The sequence below is a fragment of the Pelobates fuscus genome, chromosome 9, assembly GCF_036172605.1.
Source record: "Pelobates fuscus isolate aPelFus1 chromosome 9, aPelFus1.pri, whole genome shotgun sequence".
NCBI classification, from domain to species: domain Eukaryota; kingdom Metazoa; phylum Chordata; class Amphibia; order Anura; family Pelobatidae; genus Pelobates; species Pelobates fuscus.
In genome coordinates this window covers 158609424-158630023 of record NC_086325.1, presented here as the reverse complement: position 1 = coordinate 158630023, position 20600 = coordinate 158609424, and the positions used below count along the sequence as shown (strand labels likewise).

The 20600-nt window shown below is 45.7% G+C and overlaps 1 protein-coding gene across 1 annotated transcript in view; it reads left to right on the top strand.

Moving 5' to 3' along the window:
* Window positions 1–4385: 4385 nt before the first annotated feature.
* Window positions 4386–20600, top strand: part of DIPK1B (divergent protein kinase domain 1B) — a 101880-nt gene continuing 85665 nt past the window's right edge. Inside the window, exon 1 of the mRNA XM_063432859.1 lies at window positions 4386–5047. Within this exon, the coding sequence (XP_063288929.1) occupies window positions 4985–5047 (63 nt within the window). The 5' untranslated portion in view covers window positions 4386–4984. The remainder of the gene's footprint in view (window positions 5048–20600) is intronic.

The window sequence follows — 20600 nt, the reverse complement described above, 5'->3', positions numbered from 1 at the left end:
CAGTCTCTCTCTCCCCCCTGTATCTAGCAGTCTCTCTCTCCCCCCTGTATCTAGCAGTCTCTCTCCCCCCTGTATCTAGCAGTCTCTCTCTCCCCCCTGTATCTAGCAGTCTCTCTCTCCCCCCTGTATCTAGCAGTCTCTCTCTCCCCCCTGTATCTAGCAGTCTCTCTCTCCCCCTGTATCTAGCAGTCTCTCTCTCCCCCCTGTATCTAGCAGTCTCTCTCCCCCCCATCTAGCAGTCTCTCTCCCCCCCATCTAGCAGTCTCTCCCCCCCCATCTAGCAGTCTCTCTCCCCCCCTGTATCTAGCAGTCTCTCTCCCCCCTGTATCTAGCAGTCTCTCTCCCCCCCTGTATCTAGCAGTCTCTCTCCCCCTGTATCTAGCAGTCTCTCCCCCCTGTATCTAGCAGTCTCTCCCCCCGTATCTAGCAGTCTCTCCCCCCCTGTATCTAGCAGTCTCCCCCCCCCTGTATCTAGCAGTCTCTCCCCCCCTGTATCTAGCAGTCTCTCCCCCCCTCCCCCTTATCTAGCAGTCTCTCCCCCCTGTATCTAGCAGTCTCTCCCCCCCATCTAGCAGTCTCTCTCCCCCCTGTATCTAGCAGTCTCTCTCCCCCCCTGTATCTAGCAGTCTCTCTCCCCCCTGTATCTAGCAGTCTCTCCCCCCCCTGTATCTAGCAGTCTCTCCCCCCCTGTATCTCGCAGTCACTCCCCCCCCTGTATCTAGCAGTCTCTCCCCCCTGTATCTAGCAGTCTCTCCCCCCCCGTATCTAGCAGTCTCTCTCCCCCCCCTGTATCTAGCAGTCTCTCCCCCCCTGTATCTAGCAGTCTCTCCCCCCCCTGTATCTAGCAGTCTCTCCCCCCCCTGTATCTAGCAGTCTCTCCCCCCCCCTGTATCTAGCAGTCTCTCCCCCCCCCCGTATCTAGCAGTCTCCCCCCCCTGTATCTAGCAGTCTCTCCCCCCTCCCCCTGTATCTAGCAGTCTCTCCCCCCTGTATCTAGCAGTCTCTCCCCCCATCTAGCAGTCTCTCTCCCCCCCTGTATCTAGCAGTCTCTCTCCCCCCTGTATCTAGCAGTCTCTCTCCCCCCTGTATCTAGCAGTCTCTCTCCCCCCTGTATCTAGCAGTCTCTCCCCCCCCTGTATCTAGCAGTCTCTCCCCCCCTCTGTATCTCGCAGTCACTCCCCCCCCCCCTGTATCTAGCAGTCTCTCCCCCCCTGTATCTAGCAGTCTCTCCCCCCGTATCTAGCAGTCTCTCCCCCCCTGTATCTAGCAGTCTCTCCCCCCGTATCTAGCAGTCTCTCCCCCCCCCCTGTATCTAGCAGTCTCTCCCCCCCCCTGTATCTAGCAGTCTCTCCCCCCCCCTGTATCTAGCAGTCTCTCCCCCCCCCGTATCTAGCAGTCTCTCCCCCCCCCCTATCTAGCAGTCTCTCCCCTCCCCCTTATCTAGCAGTCTCTCCCCCCTTATCTAGCAGTCTCTCCCCCCTGTATCTAGCAGTCTCTCCCCCCTGTATCTAGCAGTCTCCCCCGCCCCCCATGCCGCCGCTTTGTGTCGGAGGGCAGGAACTCGTTGCCTTTAAGGATCCGCCGCTGCAGGCTGGGAGAATGCGATCCGCCGAGCATCCTGCCGGCTGGGTGTTATACCGGGCTGGGGACCCGGGGAGCAGGAGATAGAGCCGGGGATACACAGCCTGACCGCACCAAGCACACTGACTGCAAGCATGGAGCCACAGCCTGCCTGAGCCGAGCACGCACTCAGAGTGAGAGTGAGGGTGGGTGAGAAGCACTGAGTGTGAGTGGGTGGGAAGCACTGAGTGAGAGTGAAGGTGGGTAGGAAGCATTGAGTGAGAGTGAAGGTGGGTAGGAAGCATTGAGTGAGAGTGAAGGTGGGTTGGAAGCATTGAGTGAGAGTGGGTGGGAAGCACTGAGGCACTGAGTGAGAGTGTGAGGGAGGGTGGGAAGCACTGAGTGTGAGTGAGGGTGGGTGGGAAGCATTGAGTTAGAGTGAAGGTTGGAAGGACTGAGTGTGAGTGCGGGTGGGAACCACTGAGTGAGAGTGTGAGGGTGGGAAGCATTGAGTGTGAGTGAGTGAGGGTGGGAAGCATTGAGTGAGAGAGTGAGTGAGGGTGGGAAGCATTGAGTGAGAGTGTGAGTGAGTGAGGGTGGGAAGCATTGAGTGAGAGTGTGAGTGAGTGAGGGTGGGAAGCATTGAGTGAGAGTGTGAGTGAGTGCGGGTGGGAAGCATTGAGTGAGGGTGGGAAGCATTGAGTGAGAGTGTGAGTGAGTGCGGGTGGGAAGCATTGACTGAGAGTGTGAGGGAGGGTGGGAAGCATTGAGTTAGAGTGAAGGTGGGAAGGACTGAGTGAGGGAGGGTGGGAAGCATTGAGTGGGCGAGTGACGGTGGAAAGCACTGAGTGTTAGTGACGGTGGAAAGCACTGAGTGTGAGTGAGGCTGGAGCACACTCAGTGAGGCTGTGAGTGGCAGGTGGAGCTCTGGGGCAGCAGACTGAAGGTGGTGCTGTAAGTGGACCTCTAGAGATAATAGTAGGTAAATGAGTTTATCTTCTGTGGGATTTGTCAGTGGAGCTTGCCCTCTGCGGGGAGCAGTGAGTGGAGTTTTGCCCTCTGTGGGGAGCAGTGAGTGGAGTTTTGCCCTCTGTGGGGAGCAGTGAGTGGAGTTTTGCCCTCTGTGGGGAACTGTGAGTGGAGTTTTGCCCTCTGTGGGGAACTGTGAGTGGAGTTTTGCCCTCTGTGGGGAACTGTGAGTGGAGTTTTGCCCTCTGTGGGGAACTGTGAGTGGAGTTTTGCCCTCTGTGGGGAACTGTGAGTGGAGTTTTGCCCTCTGTGGGGAACTGTGAGTGGAGTTTTGCCCTCTGTGGGGAACTGTGAGTGGAGTTTTGCCCTCTGTGGGGAACTGTGAGTGGAGTTTTGCCCTCTGTGGGGAACTGTGAGTGGAGTTTTGCCCTCTGTGGGGAACTGTGAGTGGAGTTTTGCCCTCTGTGGGGAACTGTGAGTGGAGTTTTGCCCTCTGTGGGGAACTGTGAGTGGAGTTTTGCCCTCTGTGGGGAACTGTGATTGGAGTTTTGCCCTCTGTGGGGCACTGTGATTGGAGGTTTGCCCTCTGTGGGGCACTGTGATTGGAGGTTTGCCCTCTGTGGGGAACTGTGAGTGGAGGTTTGCCCTCTGTGGGGAACTGTGAGTGGAGGTTTGCCCTCTGTGGGGAACTGTGAGTGGAGGTTTGCCCTCTGTGGGGAACTGTGAGTGGAGGTTTGCCCTCTGTGGGGAACTGTGAGTGGAGGTTTGCCCTCTGTGGGGAGCTGTGAGTGGAGCTGGCCCATTGAGTGGAGCTGGCCTGTGTTGGGAGCTGTGAGTGGAGCTGGCCCTCTGTGGGGAGCTGTGAGTGGAGCTGGCCCTCTGTGGGGAGCTGTGAGTGGAGCTGGCCCTCTGTGGGGAGCTGTGAGTGGAGCTGGCCCTCTGTGGGGAGCTGTGAGTGGAGCTGGCCCTCTGTGGGGAGCTGTGAGTGGAGGTTTGCCCTCTGTGGGGAACTGTGAGTGGAGGTTTGCCCTCTGTGGGGAACTGTGAGTGGAGGTTTGCCCTCTGTGGGGAACTGTGAGTGGAGGTTTGCCCTCTGTGGGGAACTGTGAGTGGAGGTTTGCCCTCTGTGGGGAACTGTGAGTGGAGGTTTGCCCTCTGTGGGGAACTGTGAGTGGAGGTTTGCCCTCTGTGGGGAGCTGTGAGTGGAGCTGGCCCATTGAGTGGAGCTGGCCTGTGTTGGGAGCTGTGAGTGGAGCTGGCCTGTGTTGGGAGCTGTGAGTGGAGCTGGCCCTCTGTGGGGAGCTGTGAGTGGAGCTGGCCCTCTGTGGGGAGCTGTGAGTGGAGCTTGCCCTCTGTGGGGAGCTGTGAGTGGAGCTGGCCCTCTGTGGGGAGCTGTGAGTGGAGCTGGCCCTCTGTTGGGAGCTGTGAGTGGAGCTGGCCCCACAGTAGACAGGGATTTGACTGGAGGAGTATTCACAGTGGGTGCAGTGGGTGGAAAAGGGGTTTCTTCATTATAAACTGGTTACTGAGTTGAGTGGGGAAGTGAGTGGATAGTTGAGCAGAATACCCTGTGAGTGGGCAGTTTATTAGATACACTGTGTGAGTGGGCTATTTATTAATAAGTTACACTGTGTTAGTGGGCAGTGTAGCAGGTATCACTGTGTGAGTGGGTGGTTTATTGTACATTGTGTGAGTGGGCAGCTTTGTAAGGCAAACTGTGTAAGTGGGCAGATTATTAGGATACACCATATGAGTGGGCAGGTTATTTGGTTATGGTGTGTGTTTATTACGGTAGCAGTGAGCAGTTTAACAGTAACACTGTGTTCGTGGACAGTGTAGTAGGATGCACTGTGTGAATGGGAAATGTAGCAGTGTGGGTGGTATAACAGGATTCAATGTGAGTGGGCATTTTAGTAGGGTACACTGTGAGTGAGCAATGTAGCAGGATATACTGTGAGTAGGATTTTTTTACAGGGTACATTGTGTGAGTGGGTAATGGAGCAGGATATACTGTGTGAGTGGGCTTTGTAGTAGAGTATACTGTGAGTGGGAGTATTGCAGGGTATACTGTGTGAGTGGGCAGTGTAGCAGGGTACAGTGTTAAGTGAGTTGTATTGCAGGGTACATTGTGTGCAGCATTAACCTCTGTGAGAGACTAGAGCAGGGTTCGCTGATTGATCACAAACTCAGAAGAATCCATAGTGAACAGAGGACGAGTGTGACCGTGGTGAGGAAGAGAAGGAGTACTGACTACTGGATTATCCTGGAGAGAGGAGTTGTGCCTTGGGGAGGCAGCACACGAGCTGGATTACCCTGGATTAGCAGAAGGAAAGAGAGGGGCATCATTTACTACCTTGGCAAGATTTGCAGAGCCCTGCCATCCCAATGAGTAACAGTCCTGGGGTAATGGTACCCTAATTCTCCTATCATTGGTATCTGCTTGTGAGCCGAAAGTATGAGAAAATTGAGGAGATTTGTGCACCTGGTGCTGTTTTGTCCACTTTCCAAAGGACTGCAGGTACCTACTGTCCATCGTTCTGTCTATAATTAATATTGTCTGTCCAATACTCCTTTAAAACTTTGAATTTGCTACTTCTGTTAAAATATGACCATTTTATCCACGCTAAACGCAGAATTCACACAAACCTGGCAGACCCACCAAACACCAGGTGCAAGGTCCTTTTTGAGATTTTTCGATAGTGTTTTGTAACCCCTAATTCTCTTACGAAATCTAACTTTTGCTCATGTCAGCAGCAGCATCTTCAAATAATTCAATAACGCCATACGTCATTCAGAGCCTGGCACATGGAAGGTTAAAAAAATGGCACATATGACGCATGTTCCGCGAGGAAGACTACTGTGTATGAATTATAATCCAGTTTTAGGTTGTACAGAAGCCTGGAGGTCCAGTCATGTTAACTGCTTGAGGTCCGATCTTGTCACTGGCGGTGGAATTAGCAGTAAATTTCGAAAGATTTTAAGGTCTATTAATGGTTAAAAGAAAGACTGTACTTTAACACACATGAGTATACACGCAACACTACGAACACACAACTACTTACAAACAAGCACAAGTGTTGCATATTCCGAATACATATATTCAGCAGAATATAAGAAAAATAACACTGATCGTGTTTGTTGTATGAAGGGGGAAAAAAGGCTTTTTTTTTTCTACGGGAAGAGTTGAGAAGAGAATTATTAATGTTAAGCTGCAGGTAAAAAAAAAAATATATAAAATCTGCTAATGTTAACTTAAAATTTGGATTTTTTATTTTATTTTGTTCTCTTCAATTCCAGGGTTTATGAATATTGCCAAGGTGTTAAAAATTCTCCTATGTAAAAAATCCTATTCTCATTATTGACACATCAATTTTGAACAAATATTAAAGTGTGATTTTTTTAATGGCACAGATTCTGCAGTGGGTTCAGGCAGTGGATATATTAATAGCTGTAGCTCTGCCAGTTTCCATATTTTAATGGGCTAAGAGCTATTCTGTGGAATTAAAATAGTTAACTGAGGTTTGTTCAGGGAGAATACAGATAAATTGCTAAAGGAGCCCCCTACGCATTTTGCAGCAAAGTGAGGTCTGCAGATGGCATTCATTTGGCTCTCAGTTAACTGTTTCATTACTGGGCTTAAGACTGACAAGGCATCATGGGTGTTGTAGTCCAAAACAGCTAGGGCAATCCATTGGCCGATTTTTCTTATTTACAGGGTGTCCATTCGTACCATAATCTTTGGAAAGCTTTTTCTATGTAGCAACCCTGAGGGGATAAAATATGGCAGTTCACTCCAACATAATGTTCATTAATAATTAAAGAGGGAAAGTTGAAGAAATCTTTCCTATTTATTAATACGCTTTCACTCAGTGCTCCCAGGGGGACAGTTGAAAGCCATTGTTAAAACGGTTAAAGGCAACAGAGTGTTTTTGTTTTTGTTTGTTAATATTTTCAGAGTCTGAAGTGAGCTGTTTCATTGTGGTCCAAGTCTATATGTAGTCGTTTAGCCCCATCACTTATAGGAAACAAGTCATTTTGTGTTAGAGGTTGCTTAGACTAATGATTTCAACTATTGCATTACAAATCCGATAAATCCCACTTTAAAGCGACTCTGTTACATTCGTAATCATTGCATAATTTGCCCCGTCTTATCTCTTTAGCTCTTGGCGATTCGTCTGCCAGGAATTGCGATAGAGACTACAACACTGATGTCTGTGGAAGTTCTCAAGATAACGCAGGAGCCTCCATAAATTCACTGGGTTATTTAGGAAAGTGAGAATTCATAGTGAATTTCAAATGTAAGGTCCAAATGGCTGAACTGAACAAATTGTCTAAGTCAGCTTTGCCTTCAGTTTGGCTACTCTGGCCTTAAATTTGAAATTCATTTTGAATTCGCTTTGAATATTTAACTCTGTAAGTCTCGCAATCCGCAAGAAAAATGATTGATTCCAACAGCTGTTGCTAACGACGACTGGGCGACCATCAAAACTTGACGTCGAAAGTTCTGCTTTTTAAAACCTTTTGTCAACCTCAGGCTTTACCATAACACAGATTAGTCCCCAATTGGTCTTATGAAAACATTTGACTCCATTGGAATTTCAATGTCAGTATGAGTATGTCATAAAACTTTTGTATTTCTGAATACTTAAGTTTTTTTTGGTGAGATGGCTGCCGCCTTAAAGCTATCACCGTCTGGAGTTTTTGCATAATTTGCAATACCCCCGATGGTGACACCGTCGCTCGGGGTCTGTTGGCCAGGGTGGCAGGCAAAGGTGAGATTTAGTTACCTGAACCTGCCCCTCGTGGGAGCTGCCGTCCTCTTCCTGCTGCTCTTTATTATTATTATTATTATTATTATTATTGCAATTTATATAGCGCCAACAGATTCCGTAGCGCTTTACAATATTATGAGAAGGGATTTAACTATAAATAGGACAATTACAAATAAACTTACAGGAACAATAGGTTGAAGAGGACCCTGCTCGATCGAGCTTACATTCTATAGGAGGTGGGGTGTAAAACATATTAGGACAGGAATTTGCAATCAAATAAGGTGGACTGCCCTTTAGGAGAGGGCAAGAGACAGGTATGTGAGGTAAGGGTTAGTCTTGGAGGCCATACGCTTTCCTAAAGAGATGGGTTTTAAGGCACTTCTTAAAAGATGCAAGACTAGGGGAGAGTCTGATGGCGGTAGGCAGGCTATTCCATAGGAAGGGAGCCGCCCGCGAGAAGTCCTGCAAGCGCGAGTTGGCCGTACGAGTGCGGACAACGGACAGGAGGTGGTCACGGGCAGAGCGGAGAGACCGAGAAGGGACATATCTATGGATCTGTGAGGAGATATAAGAGGGGCTAGAGTTGTTCAGTGCTTTATAGGTGTGAGTTAGTACCTTGAATTGACTCCTATAGCATACAGGAAGCCAATGTAAGGACTGGCAGAGGGGTGAGGTGTGAGAGAAACAAGTAGAGAGGAAAATCAGTCTAGCAGCAGCGTTCATTACGGACTGTAGGGGTGCAGTACGGCTTTTGGGAAGACCAATCAGGAGAGGGTTACAGTAATCCATGCGGGAAATTACTAGAGCATGGACAAGCTCCTTGGTAGTATCTGGTGCAAGAAAGGGGCGGATGCGGGCTATGTTTTTAAGATGGAATCTACAGGATTTGGCAACATGCTGGATGTGAGGCTCAAAGGTGAGACCAGAGTCAAGTATGACGCCAAGACAGCGTGCTTGCAAGGATGGACTGATGTTGGTACCACAAACTTGAAGGGAGAGCGAAAGAGGAGGATCAGTATTAGGAGGAGGAAAGACAAGGAGCTCAGTTTTTGAGAGATTGAGTTTCAGAAAGCGGGAGGACATCCAGTCAGAGATGGAAGAAAGGCAAGCAGTGACACGTTGCAGGACGGCAGGGGAGAGGTCCGGGGAGGAGAGATATAGCTGGGTGTCATCAGCGTACAGGTGGTAGTGGAATCCAAAAGAGGTAATAAGTTTGCCAAGAGAGGCAGTATAAAGAGAAAATAGAAGGGGACCAAGGACGGAGCCTTGGGGGACTCCAACCGAGACAGGGCGAGGGGAGGAGGTATCATTAGAAAAGGAGACACTGAATGAGCGTTGGGAGAGATAAGAGGAAAACCACGAGAGGACAGAGTCACAGAGACCAAGCGTTTGAAGAGTTTGAAGAAGGAGAGCATGATCAACGGTGTCAAAGGCCGCTGAGAGGTCGAGAAGAATTAGTATGGAGTAGTGGCCTTTGGATTTAGCTGCGATTAGGTCGTTAGTGACTTTGATAAGGGCAGTCTCTGTAGAGTGGAGAGGGTGGAAGCCAGATTGAAGGTGGTCAAGGAGAGAGTTGGAATTGATGAAATGAGACACACGGGTAAAGACAAGCCTTTCCAGAAGCTTTGAGGAAAAAGGGAGCAGGGATATGGGACGGTAGTTAGAGAGGGTGGATGAGTCGAGGGATGGTTTTTTTAGTATAGGTACTACAGTGGCATGTTTAAGGTCAGCAGGGACGATGCCAGAAGAGAGTGAGCAGTTGAAGATGTGTGTTAGAGAAGGCACGAGACAAGTGGAGAGAGATCTGATAAGGTGAGATGGGACAGGATCGAGCGGGCAAGTGGTGGGGCGAGAGGAGCAAAGAAGAGCAGCCACCTCTTGGTCAGTAGCTGGGGAGAATGTCTGAAGGGTAGGAAAGGCGTGATCTATGTGTGATTGAGAAACAGAAAGGCAAGGAGGGGAGAATTCTTTCCTTAGTTGTTCAATCTTGTCAGTGAAGTAACATGCAAAGTTATCAGAAGTAAGGTTAGTTTTGGGGGTGGCCACAGCAGGACGAAGAAGAGAATTAAAGGTGTCAAAGAGAAGCCTGGGGTTGCGAGAACATGAACTAATGAGAGAGGAAAATAGGACTGTTTGGCAAGGGCAAGGGCTTCACTGTATGAACACAATATGAATCTATAATGGAGAAAGTCTGATTGGGTACGAGACTTCCTCCAGGAGCGTTCAGCACAACGGGAGCATCTTTGCAGGTAGCGCGTTGATTTAGTATGCCATGGTTGGGGGCGGGTCCTCCTTGAGGTGCTCTTTGTCAGCTCCTGGGCTTCATGTCAGGGCTGTACTCTTATGCATGCGCGAAAGTACAGCATTGAGGTCTATGGAGGATCCCACGAGACCGCGGGACCCTTGAGAGAGAGAGAGAGCTTAATTACCCTGCAGCCGATGGTGGTGATGGTTGGAGTAAATGGCAGGGATTTACCAGCGGTAGCTACGCCAAGTGTCAAGCATTATCAGGCGTGGGAAAAAACACAATGTCGTATATATTTTGACTGGGTTGGAATTTCAGTAAAATTTCAACACAGTCAGTCTGAGTGTTTTGTTTTTTTAGGATGGGTGAAAGTTCCACTTTAAAAAGACCCTCTAAGCACCAAAACAACTTAAGCTAGGCTTAAAAAAATTTAATTCCAAAGTGTAGGGAAGGCTGCACGAGTCTCAGCCAGGGGAGGTGTGACTAGGGCTGCAAAAAGTGTTTTTTAAATCCTTAATGGCAGAGTATTGAGCAGTGAGACTTCAGGGGCATGATCTGCAGACCAAAACTGCTTCATTAAGCTAAAGTTGTTTTGGTGCTTAGAGTGTCTCTTTTAAGAAAACACAGAAAGATTAGTGTACCACACATAGGCTCACAGTTGCTCCTTGTTGAATAGATTGTTTAATTCTGGACACAAAGTGAAAGCTGTATTCTACAAATATACACTGTAAGTTCTATCTCATGCTGTCTGTCCCTGTCTCCTGCAGACTGATTAGGTTCAGTATGTAAATGGTGATAACAGACATATTGCATGATCTGTGGAATTTAGATTTATGTAAATGTTGTGTTGCATTTGTGCTTCAAATAAGCAACTGTGATTTTATTATGCGTGCATTTTGCGGGTTTTCAAGTAAAATTACTGAAATTACTCAAACAAAATTATCAATGCAATTCACGTTTTCTTTGTTGTAGCACATAACACTACTTAATAACCCAACCTAATCTCCTACAGTTTAGAGCTGGTCGGATAATGTAACACTCGTTTGCCAATAGTAATAAGAAAGCGTGATAATAAATAATCTTATTTGTATCAAAGTCTTAAGTAACCCGTGTCTTTTCTACAATTTTACTGTGAAGCGCATGTCAAATTATACGTAGCCCACATCAGTGCAATTTATTATTGACGTGTCTGTCATAATAGCAACTTAAAGGTAAAACCATCAAACCTGCATCTACTATTTCACTTTATATAAGTAGCCCGCGTCTGGACAATTTAATTATTTTCGTCTATATTGCGTCTGTCTGTCTCTCTCCCTGCCTGTCTGTATTCCGTCAATCTCTCTCTGTCCACCTGTCGTTTTGTGTGTGTGTGTGTGTGTGTGTGTATAAACATATAATTTCCAGTCTTTTTACAATATTTTGAAATCCAGTGGACCATACCTGACCACTGGACGTGTGTGTGTATATATGTATGTGTGTGTGTGTGTGTGTATATATGTATGTGTGTGTGTGTGTGTGTATATATATATATATATATATATATATATATATACACACACACCCCTCACATTTTTGTAAATATTTTATTATATCTTTTCATGTGACAACACTGAAGAAATTACACTCTGCTATAATATAAAGTAGTAAGTCTACAGCCTGTATAACAGTGTAAATTTGCTGTCCCATCAAAATAACTCAACACACAGCCATTACTGTCTAAACCGTTGGCAACAAAAGTGAGTAGACCCCTAAGTGGAAATGTCCAAATTGGGCCCAAGTAGCCATTTTCCCTCCCTGGGGTCATGTGACTCGTTAGTGTTACAAGGTCTCAGGTGTGCATGGGGAGCAGGTATGCTAAATTTGGTGTTGTCGCTCTCACACTCTCTCATACTGGTCACTGGAAGTTCAACATGGCACCTCAAGAACTCTCTGAGGATCTGAAAAAAAAAAAGAATTGTTGCTCTACATAAAGATGGCCTAGGCTATAAGAAGATTGCCAAGACCCTGCAATCTAAAACTGAGCTGCAGCACGGTGGGCAAGACCATACAGCGGTTTCACAGGACAGGTTCCACTCAGAACAGGCCTCACCACTGTCGATCAAAGCAGTTAAGTGCACATGCTCAGCGTCCTATTCAGAGGTTGTCTTTGGGAAATAGACGTATGAGTGCTGCCAGCATTGCTGCAGAGGTTGGGGGGTCAGCCTGTCAGTGCTCAGACCATACGCTGCACACTGCATCAAATTGATCTGCATGGCTGTCTTACCAGAAGGAACGCTCTTCTAAAGATGATGCACAAGAAAGCTCGGAAACAGTTTGCTGAAGACAAGCAGACTAAGGACATGGATTACTGGAACCATGTCTTGTGCTCCGATGAGACCAAGATAAACTTATTTGTTTCAGGTGGTGTCAAGCGTGTGTGGCGGCAACCAGGTGAGGAGTATAAAGACAAGTGTGTCTTGCCTACAGTCAAGCTCGGTGGTGGGGGTGTCATGGTCTGGGCCTCCATGAGTGCTGCTGGCACTGGGGAGCTACAGTTTATTGAGATAACCATGAATGCCAACATGTACTGTGACATACTGAATCAGCGCATGACCCCCTCCCTTCGGAGACTGTGCCGCAGTGCAGTATTCAAACATGATAACGACCCCAAACACACCTCCAAGACGACCACTGCCTTGCTAAAGAAGCTGAAGGTAAAGGTGATGGACTGGCCAAGCATGTCTCCAGACCTAAACCCTACTGAGCATCTGTGGGGCATCCTCAAATGAAAGGTGGGGGAGCGCAAGGTCTCGAACATCCACCTGCTCTGTGATGTCATCATGGAGGAGTGGAAGAGGACTCCAGTGGCAACCTGTGAAGCTCTGTAAACTCCATGCGCATGAGGGTTAAGGCAGTACTGGAAAATAATGGTGGCCACACAAAATATTGACACTTTGGGCCCAATTGGACATTTACACTTAGGGGTGTACTCACTTTTGTTGCTAATGGTCTAGACCTTAATGGCTGTGTGTTGTTATTTTGATGGGACAGCAAATTTACACTGTTATACAGGCTGTACACTTACTACTTTACATTGTAGCAGAGTGCCATTTCTTCAGTATTGTCACATGAAAAGATATAATAAAATGTTTACAAAAATGTCAGGGGTGTACTCACCTATGTGAGATACTGTGTATTAGAGAGAGAGCCTTTACAAAATGAATTGCATTTTGCATGTTACCTTTTGAAAATGCATAATGAATGGTAAACACCTGCAGATGCGTGAAGTGTAAACTGTGATCTCAAATCGCCAAATGCCACATTTTGCCTTTCCCATAAGCCTCAAATCATACAAAAGGTATTGGCCATTAACGATTTTACTGTATGCTATCTATGATTTTAATACGTATCAGCAATGTATCCCCTCCTGATCTGATAAATGGGTTATCGCGTAGTTCTCAGCATTCTGTTTAGAAATATTATCTTGTACTCTTTAAAATATACCTGTCATGACGTGACTTGAAGTGTGTCTTAGTACTTGCATGTGCATCGTCCAGCCATTGGTTTGCTTAAAGGGTTAGTCGAACCCATACCAAGTATTATTTCAATGATTTAAAGTGGTCATGTTACTTGGAGTCAGTAAGTGAAGCGTTTCACTATAAAAAACAGAAACGTAAAGGGACTACAGACACTATAATCATTTCAATGAGCTGAAACATTTATGGTGCCCACAGTGTCCCTTTAATGGAGTCCATGTGGGGAAGAGACAGGGAAATGTAAGGGACAGGAGCCATGTCAGGTTTCCCTCTGAACGTTCGGTGTAGATGGAGGGACAACATGCCACAGCTTTGAGCCTAGAAGAAAGATGATCCACTCATTCATTTTCCTTGCAATACTTCTTGGAAGGTCTGCAGAGGTGAAGCAGAGGCTCCTGGGGTCAACCTGTCCTGTTAATGCATTAGGCTGCTCTTGTGTACGATTGTAAGTAGTTTGAAAATGTGTCAGTCGTCCACCAGTAGTTAGGATTGTTTGGTCAGTTCTATGGACATTAAAGGAACACTTTACTGTGTAAGTACAGTCAGTTGATATTAAGTCATGTCTCATTAATATTTATATTACAATAATTCCAAGTTATTTTACAATAACTATTGCTTAAAATAAATGTTTTATTTACCTTAAAGGACCACTATAGTGCCCAGCAAGCAGGGTTAACCCTAGAGGGACCTGGCACCCAGACCACTTCATTGAGCTGAAGTGGTCTGGGTGCCTATAGTGATCCTTTAAGCCCATCCATGTCAACAGCCCCCTCATTGCACTTATGATGTCAGAGGGGGTGGGTCTAAGTCACAGCACAAAGGTCCAATCCAATACTTGTCGTTTAGAAGCATTGTAAACCAATACGCAGCTCTCGGCTCAGTCAGTAAATGAGAACCAATTTTTGTCTAAAGTCCCTAGTTGGTGTCAGATGGGGTATTGTTATGTAGGTAGACCAGTTTCTCAGACACAACACTACAGACAGTATTTATGCCCCCAAATCACTTTTGATGATTAGTTTCCGTTTTAGATCTTAAAAGTAAAAAATTTAATTCAGGGTACCTTGTGAAAAACAATCCTGTTTCTATAAAAGAATAAAAAAATAAAATAAAAACGATTATCAAAGTTTCGTGGCTCCTTAAACTTAGCAGACAACTGGTTATTTTTTAAAATTCTTGCTACAACCATCGAGATACTACTTTTAGTGATGCATTGCTCTGCGGTGAGATTTGGGATGGGTTAATAACAAGACAAATGATCTGGAAGGCGGCAGTGCCAGCTGCATGCAGACCTTTTAGTGCGTTGTGTTTCTTATCATCTTGTCATCTCCTGTAAGTAGATCCGCAAACTCCCAGGTCAGATTGCTCTTTGAGCAAGTCACTCAACACTTCTTTTTGCCAGCCCGGTCAGAGAGGTACTGTCGTTCCCTCAGATTGCCTTTCAGTATCATTGTATATTTAAATGTGATTGTGGTTCCAATAGCCTTTGACAGAACTGCGGCATGTCCTGCTGGTAGATGTCTCGGGCTTGGTAGGATCATCTTACACCACATCTATCAAAGCATCCCTGCACAGGTAAAGACCGTACACCTATCACTTTGCAGGAGTGCTCTGCAATCTGGAGAACCTGTTTAATTAGGGCTGAATGAGGGCAGCCTGTGGCGATAATGCTTAACTAATAATAAACCATCTCAACTGGCATTTAGGGAGCATGGGCACCCTTGGCTGGGGGCATATAGCTATTTTTCTGTTTAGTTTTAGGGACAAGCAGAGTCGCCTGGAGGACAAAATGGCACGTAGCCTAAAAACTGCATGCCATTTAAAAAAAATAAAAATTCAACATCTTGGCATAAGCTGGTTAAATTCTTTAGCACCATGAGCAGCTGAATCGTTAATGGATTCACGGTATTCTTATTTACATATGGCAACTAGAGCAGCAGATGTACATCAGGTTTGAGTGAATGGTTTTTGTAGCATAGTGTAGTGAAAGATTGGATGTAATGATGTTCATTGAATGCTCTTCTCGTGTTACATAGTAGCTTTCTGAAACTTACCATTGTGTATCACCTCCATGTCCCAAGGCAAAAAAAATCCTCGCTCTGGAAGAGCGCGTCTCTGCAAATCTCCCAGAATGCAGTGCTGAGTATGCAAATAAAGACCACCATAACCTTTACAGATCTGAACTCGCGTACTGCGCCCATGACAGTATTTTTATGTAAAATTGATGAATTATGATTGTACAGGGCCGTGGGCTTCACAGTTTTGTTTTGTTTTTAGAAAATTCTGGAAATACAATATTTTCAGGTCTGATGTGTCTGGTGCTTGAGATATGTAGCTGATGAACTTCAGTAAATTTCAGAATTTCCTTATGTCATTGGGGAATTTCCATCATTTTTTTGTTCTAACCGCAGATTAAATAGCAAGTGTACACACAATGACCATGTGTGCTTCAGGTAGTTGGTACAGAAGCTATAGACTGAAATAGGAAGATTGCTGGATGACGTGAATGTTACATGTTTTACTTATCTGAAGTTTGGTTTATGAACCCCACACTACCTAAAAAGCAATTTTGGGCTTGAGCAGGTAAACCGATCCCTACTTACGCACCCACTGCATCAGCCTTACTTAATTTTAGTTTATTACAGCTCTGTCACCATCTGGGGTCCTGGCATAATTTGTAAAGACCCTCAATAGTGACTGCGCTGTGGGGTGCAGTGGAAGGGGAGTTATACTTACCTGACCACTGCCATTGTCTTCTTGCAGATACTATTTAGCTCCGGGCATTTCAACTGTTGTCAACACTGATGTCTATGGAGGATTCCTCAAGACCGTGAGACACTCCATAGACAGAGCCGTTTTTGCCTAATGGCTAGAGGAAATGACAAAACTTGACAAACATTGCCAAGCGTAGGAACAATACTAATATCAAGTAGTCCCTACCTTGTCTTGTATCTTTTGACTATGTTGGATCCTTAGTGAAATCCCAACACCGCCAATGTGAGTATTTCATATATTTCTGTTAAAACTATTTGGCCTTTTAAGTAGTTGACAAATAAAGGAAGATAATCACCAACTATTTATTTCCAGACTGTTCATTTTTTATTCGGTTTTAGCATGATGTTACGAGGGGAATTTATAGAAAGGCATTAACTGCAGATATATGCTTTCTGAAAACCGCATTTAGCTTTTTAAAGTTTCCTAATCGCGCTTTAACTGTAAAATTCTTCAGATTCTGAATAAATTGCTTCTTAGAGCCTCTCTTTATTTGGAAGGATGGGTTGTACGAAACTGCACGCCAGTGGTGTTTAACCCTACCACCTTAGATGTATGTTATCTAGATTTCCATGATGCACAATGAGGCTTTAGATTGATCGTCATGGCAGAATCGTTGTGGGTACCCAGGTTAGCCTTTATTGTTTCATGGTGATCATTCCAAATGTAAGCTTCCTTTTGGTTCTCCAAATGTGACTAATCTACAATCGCCTTATTAAATGACCATAGTGAATAAAGAGTAATGCACACTAAAATGCATCCAGCCCGTAAGAGAACCTCCTCTTCAAAGCGTGATTCGGAGTACTAGAATCACTACTAACAGAACACACATTTGAAAAATAAAATATCTGACTTGATATAAAATAATTATAGAGTTTGTTTCTTTTTGTGTGTCCCTTGTTTGCCTAATCACTCTGGCTTACAGAGACTTAATGCCACCCAATGCCTAATATATTATTTGTTTACTCCCTTCTGGCACTTACCTGGTTAAAACAAAACACAACTACTGCAACGTTACCTTCCCGCGACTTACATATTATTCCGTCAGCCAACATCTTACATTTGATGTACAAGGATAACATTGACTAAAGGAAGAGGTTAGCTCCACAGGCAAGATTTTTAAAGCGACCCAGGGAAAGTGAGCGGTAAATAAGAAGCAGTAGGGATATCAAGAAACGATAACAGCAAGGCTTTGCCTGAGATTGTGGTTCGGAAAAGAATTTGGTTTGTGGGTTTCTTTGTTTTTTTCTTTTCTTCTAATTTGATAATGATGGTAGCACATTGTTATTAACAGCAAACAATCATGTAAATACGTGTGTGTGTGTATGATAAATGTGGAAGCTTTATTCATAGTTAAGCATAATAATAATTGTTCACTCGTTGAATAAAAGTAAGTATCCTAAATACAATTCAGGAGTTCAGTACTGTGCAGGACCCAAGGTGTGTTCTCTGAACACAATATGCCATCCTCATGGTACACAAGAGGCCGTCCTATTTGAGACAAGAAGACTGTCCTATTTGAGACAAGAGAACTGTTCTATGGAGGACAATACTTTGTCCATTTTAACACAAGTGTTCATTCTCGTGCCAGAAAGGACATTGAGTTCACGCGATGACTTGTCATGCTGGGCTAGATCAGTGCCCCTGACAGGTGCCCACCTCGAGCTGGACCAGATGGCTGCCTGTTTCACTACAAAAAAGATCTATCCCATACCAGACAAAGTCAACATCAGTGGTCTGCCTAGCTTCTAGCACTGACTATGGAGTATAGAAATGGAATGACATGACGTCACTCCGTTCCGACGCTGGCAACAAAGCCAGTGTGCCGTCAATACTGATGAGATTTGCGCTCCTTGGGGATGCGTCCCACACATGAAAGATCAAAGGAAACTTCCAGAGAACTGGAGGATGAGCGAAGGATGGCCTGGAGGGGTGGGTGTTATACAAAGAGTAACACCCACGAAGAGGTGCTGGAACGTAGGAGAAGTGAGTAAATCTCTATTTTACATTTGAATACACCATGTATCTTTATGTATGGTGTGTTAAATGTATATTGGAGCGATTTCATCAATTTTTCTTTTTTTCAGAAAAGGTTCAATTTAAATAGTGCTGACTGGCAGCTCTTTAAAAAAACAAAACAAAAAAAAAACTACTTTTTGTTAGTTATGACCTCATAGCAATTTATGTGCGTTGTTTATATACACTTTTGCCATTACTTGAAAAAGATACGTTAAAGGTTTCTATTCCACATAAAAATGCATTTCATTAGGCCTCCCCTCTCATTTACCCTTTTCACAGCCTGAAGGGGACATTGCTGAGCCTTCTAGATGTTCCAAGGTCTTGTGTAGGTTACAGAGATACATTTGCCAACACATCACAACAGACAGTTCTTTCCTCGCCAGCCAAAATCTCACAAAAAAAATAAAAAAGGTGTTCATTGCATTTCCTAGTATCGCCTGGGGATTCTCATTCAATTGCAACTCAAGGAGGAATAAAGGGACACTATAGTCATCAGAACCACTACAGCTTAATGCCGTGGTTCTGTTGTCTATAGCCTGTCCCTGCAGCCTTAGCACTGTAAACTCTGTCTTTTCAGAGAAAAGGCAGTGTTTACATTGCTGGCTAGTTACACCTCTAGTGGCTACTCAGATGGCCACTAGAGGTGCTTCATGTGTCGGTGATGCACAATATGCAATGTGCTCTCATGGAACGGAGCGTTCTGCATAGAGGTGGATTGATTCAATGTATGTATCTCTATGAAGAGATGCTAATGGGCACAGCGTGGCGTTTTGCTGTACATGCGCAATAGCCTCCCAATGCTTGTCTGTGGGAAAGCATTGGACTGTCATTAAAATTGATGATCTCAGTCATAGAGGTGGGACCAGCCACAGTGTGAGCTATAAGGTGAGTAAAATCACTTTTAATCTCCAGAGAGAGGGGGCCAGGGACCTAATGTTGGATTCCTGCACTATAGTGTCAGGAATACAAAAAGTCAAAGGAGTTCTGTACACAAGTAAGTTTACGTGAGAGCTCTGTGGAAGGGGGTCCGCAGCCCACCAGGAACAACTAATAATATTAATAAAACAACTAGGGTGAAGACAAAAAACATATTTATTGAGGATCAAAAAGAACATAAAAGATACTATGTTTTGTCCTTGAGATTGATTAAGGCCTGTGGACCTTATCTTTAAGTTGTATCAGGAATAAATGTCTGTAGTGTTCTTTTAAGTGAATGAAAAGCTTGATGTGGGCGTGTCATATAGTCAGTCTGTTGATCTGCATGACAGTAGCAATGATCCGACTGCTTTGCATATAATGTACAAATCACAGAGCTGCCTCCAAGTCACATTGCTAATTCAGGCAAAGGACGGGAGGAAACACCTTCATCAGTTTTGAAGCTGCATTTTATTCATAGTATAAAATTTGTCTTTTGTGTGATGCTTGTTTTTAATTCTCTGGGTGTCAAATGATTAATCTAAAACCATAATCTTGTTTTTGCTAAACGTCTTTACAATATGTACCTGCATCCATTCTACATACCTCCCAACATTTCAAATGGATAAAGAGGGCAATTTATTTTTAGTGGTGTGACTGAGGGGGTGATTTACTAACTAACTAAAATGTCATTTAGAACAACAATTGGATTGGCTGAGATCATCAAGAATGATGATCTTAGGCTGTGGAGTTGGGGAGACTGCAAAGAGGCTGGCGTGCTGGTGAGCCAAATAATATTTTTAAAGCACATAGGGGACACACGATAATCTAAGTAGTTATAACAACAATCTAGTGTCAGGAATATGTTTATATTAACATTATAGTGTTCCTTTAATGTGGGGCTCAACAAATCCCAGGTGCCAGGTCGCCACAGTGACTAGAAATTTCACCCTGGCGCCTGGGATTTGCCAGCTCTTTAGTTAATGTGGCCGATGGAACTTTGCAGGCGGCCGGCTGGCCGCCCTTGGGAACATTTACGCGGCCAGCTGAGGCAGCATGGAGCCGGCCCCCTCACCATGGGGAGGATGGAGGATGCCACCCATGGAGAGGGGGGGGCGCGCAATGTAGGCGGCACGCAAGGGAGCAGTAATATTCCTGAAGCTTCTCTCTGCTCCCTCTCACTGTGTTATGATGCCGGGAACTGAAATATCACATCACTCCGGCCCCCAGCACCATTTCAGAGAGCGCGAGGGAGCAGAGAGGAGCTGCAGGTAGAGTACTGCTCCCTCGCACACAGGAAGAGAGCAGCACCACTGGACCCAGGGGCGTATTAACCGCGAGGCAAACAAGGCATTTGCCTTGGGCGGCATTTTCCAGGGGGCGGCAAAAAACGCCGCCCCCAAATGCCCAAGGCAAATGTCTTGTTAGCCTTGCGGCTAACAGACATGCTGGGCTGGTTGCTGGGCGGCCGGCAAGGGAGCTCTTCCCCTGAGCTCTCTGCTCAGCTCCCTCGCGCGCCGCCCGCAGAGTGAGACTGGGAGCCGGAATATGACGTCATATTCCGGCTCCGCCTCCCAGCCTCACTCTGCGGGCGGCGCGCGAGGGAGCAGAGCAGAGAGCTCAGGGGAAGAGCTCCCTCGCCTGCCGCCCAGCCTGCCCGCCAGTGCCGTCCTGCAGCCACTGGACCACCAGGGAATGGGAGAACCACCCCCACCCCCAGCATTCCCAAAGGTAGGGGGGTAGGGGGGGGGGAGTAAATTTAAAAAAAAAAATGTGTTAATGTGAGTGTGTGTGTGTGTGTCTGTTAGTGTGTGTGTGTGTGTGTGACTGTGTGTG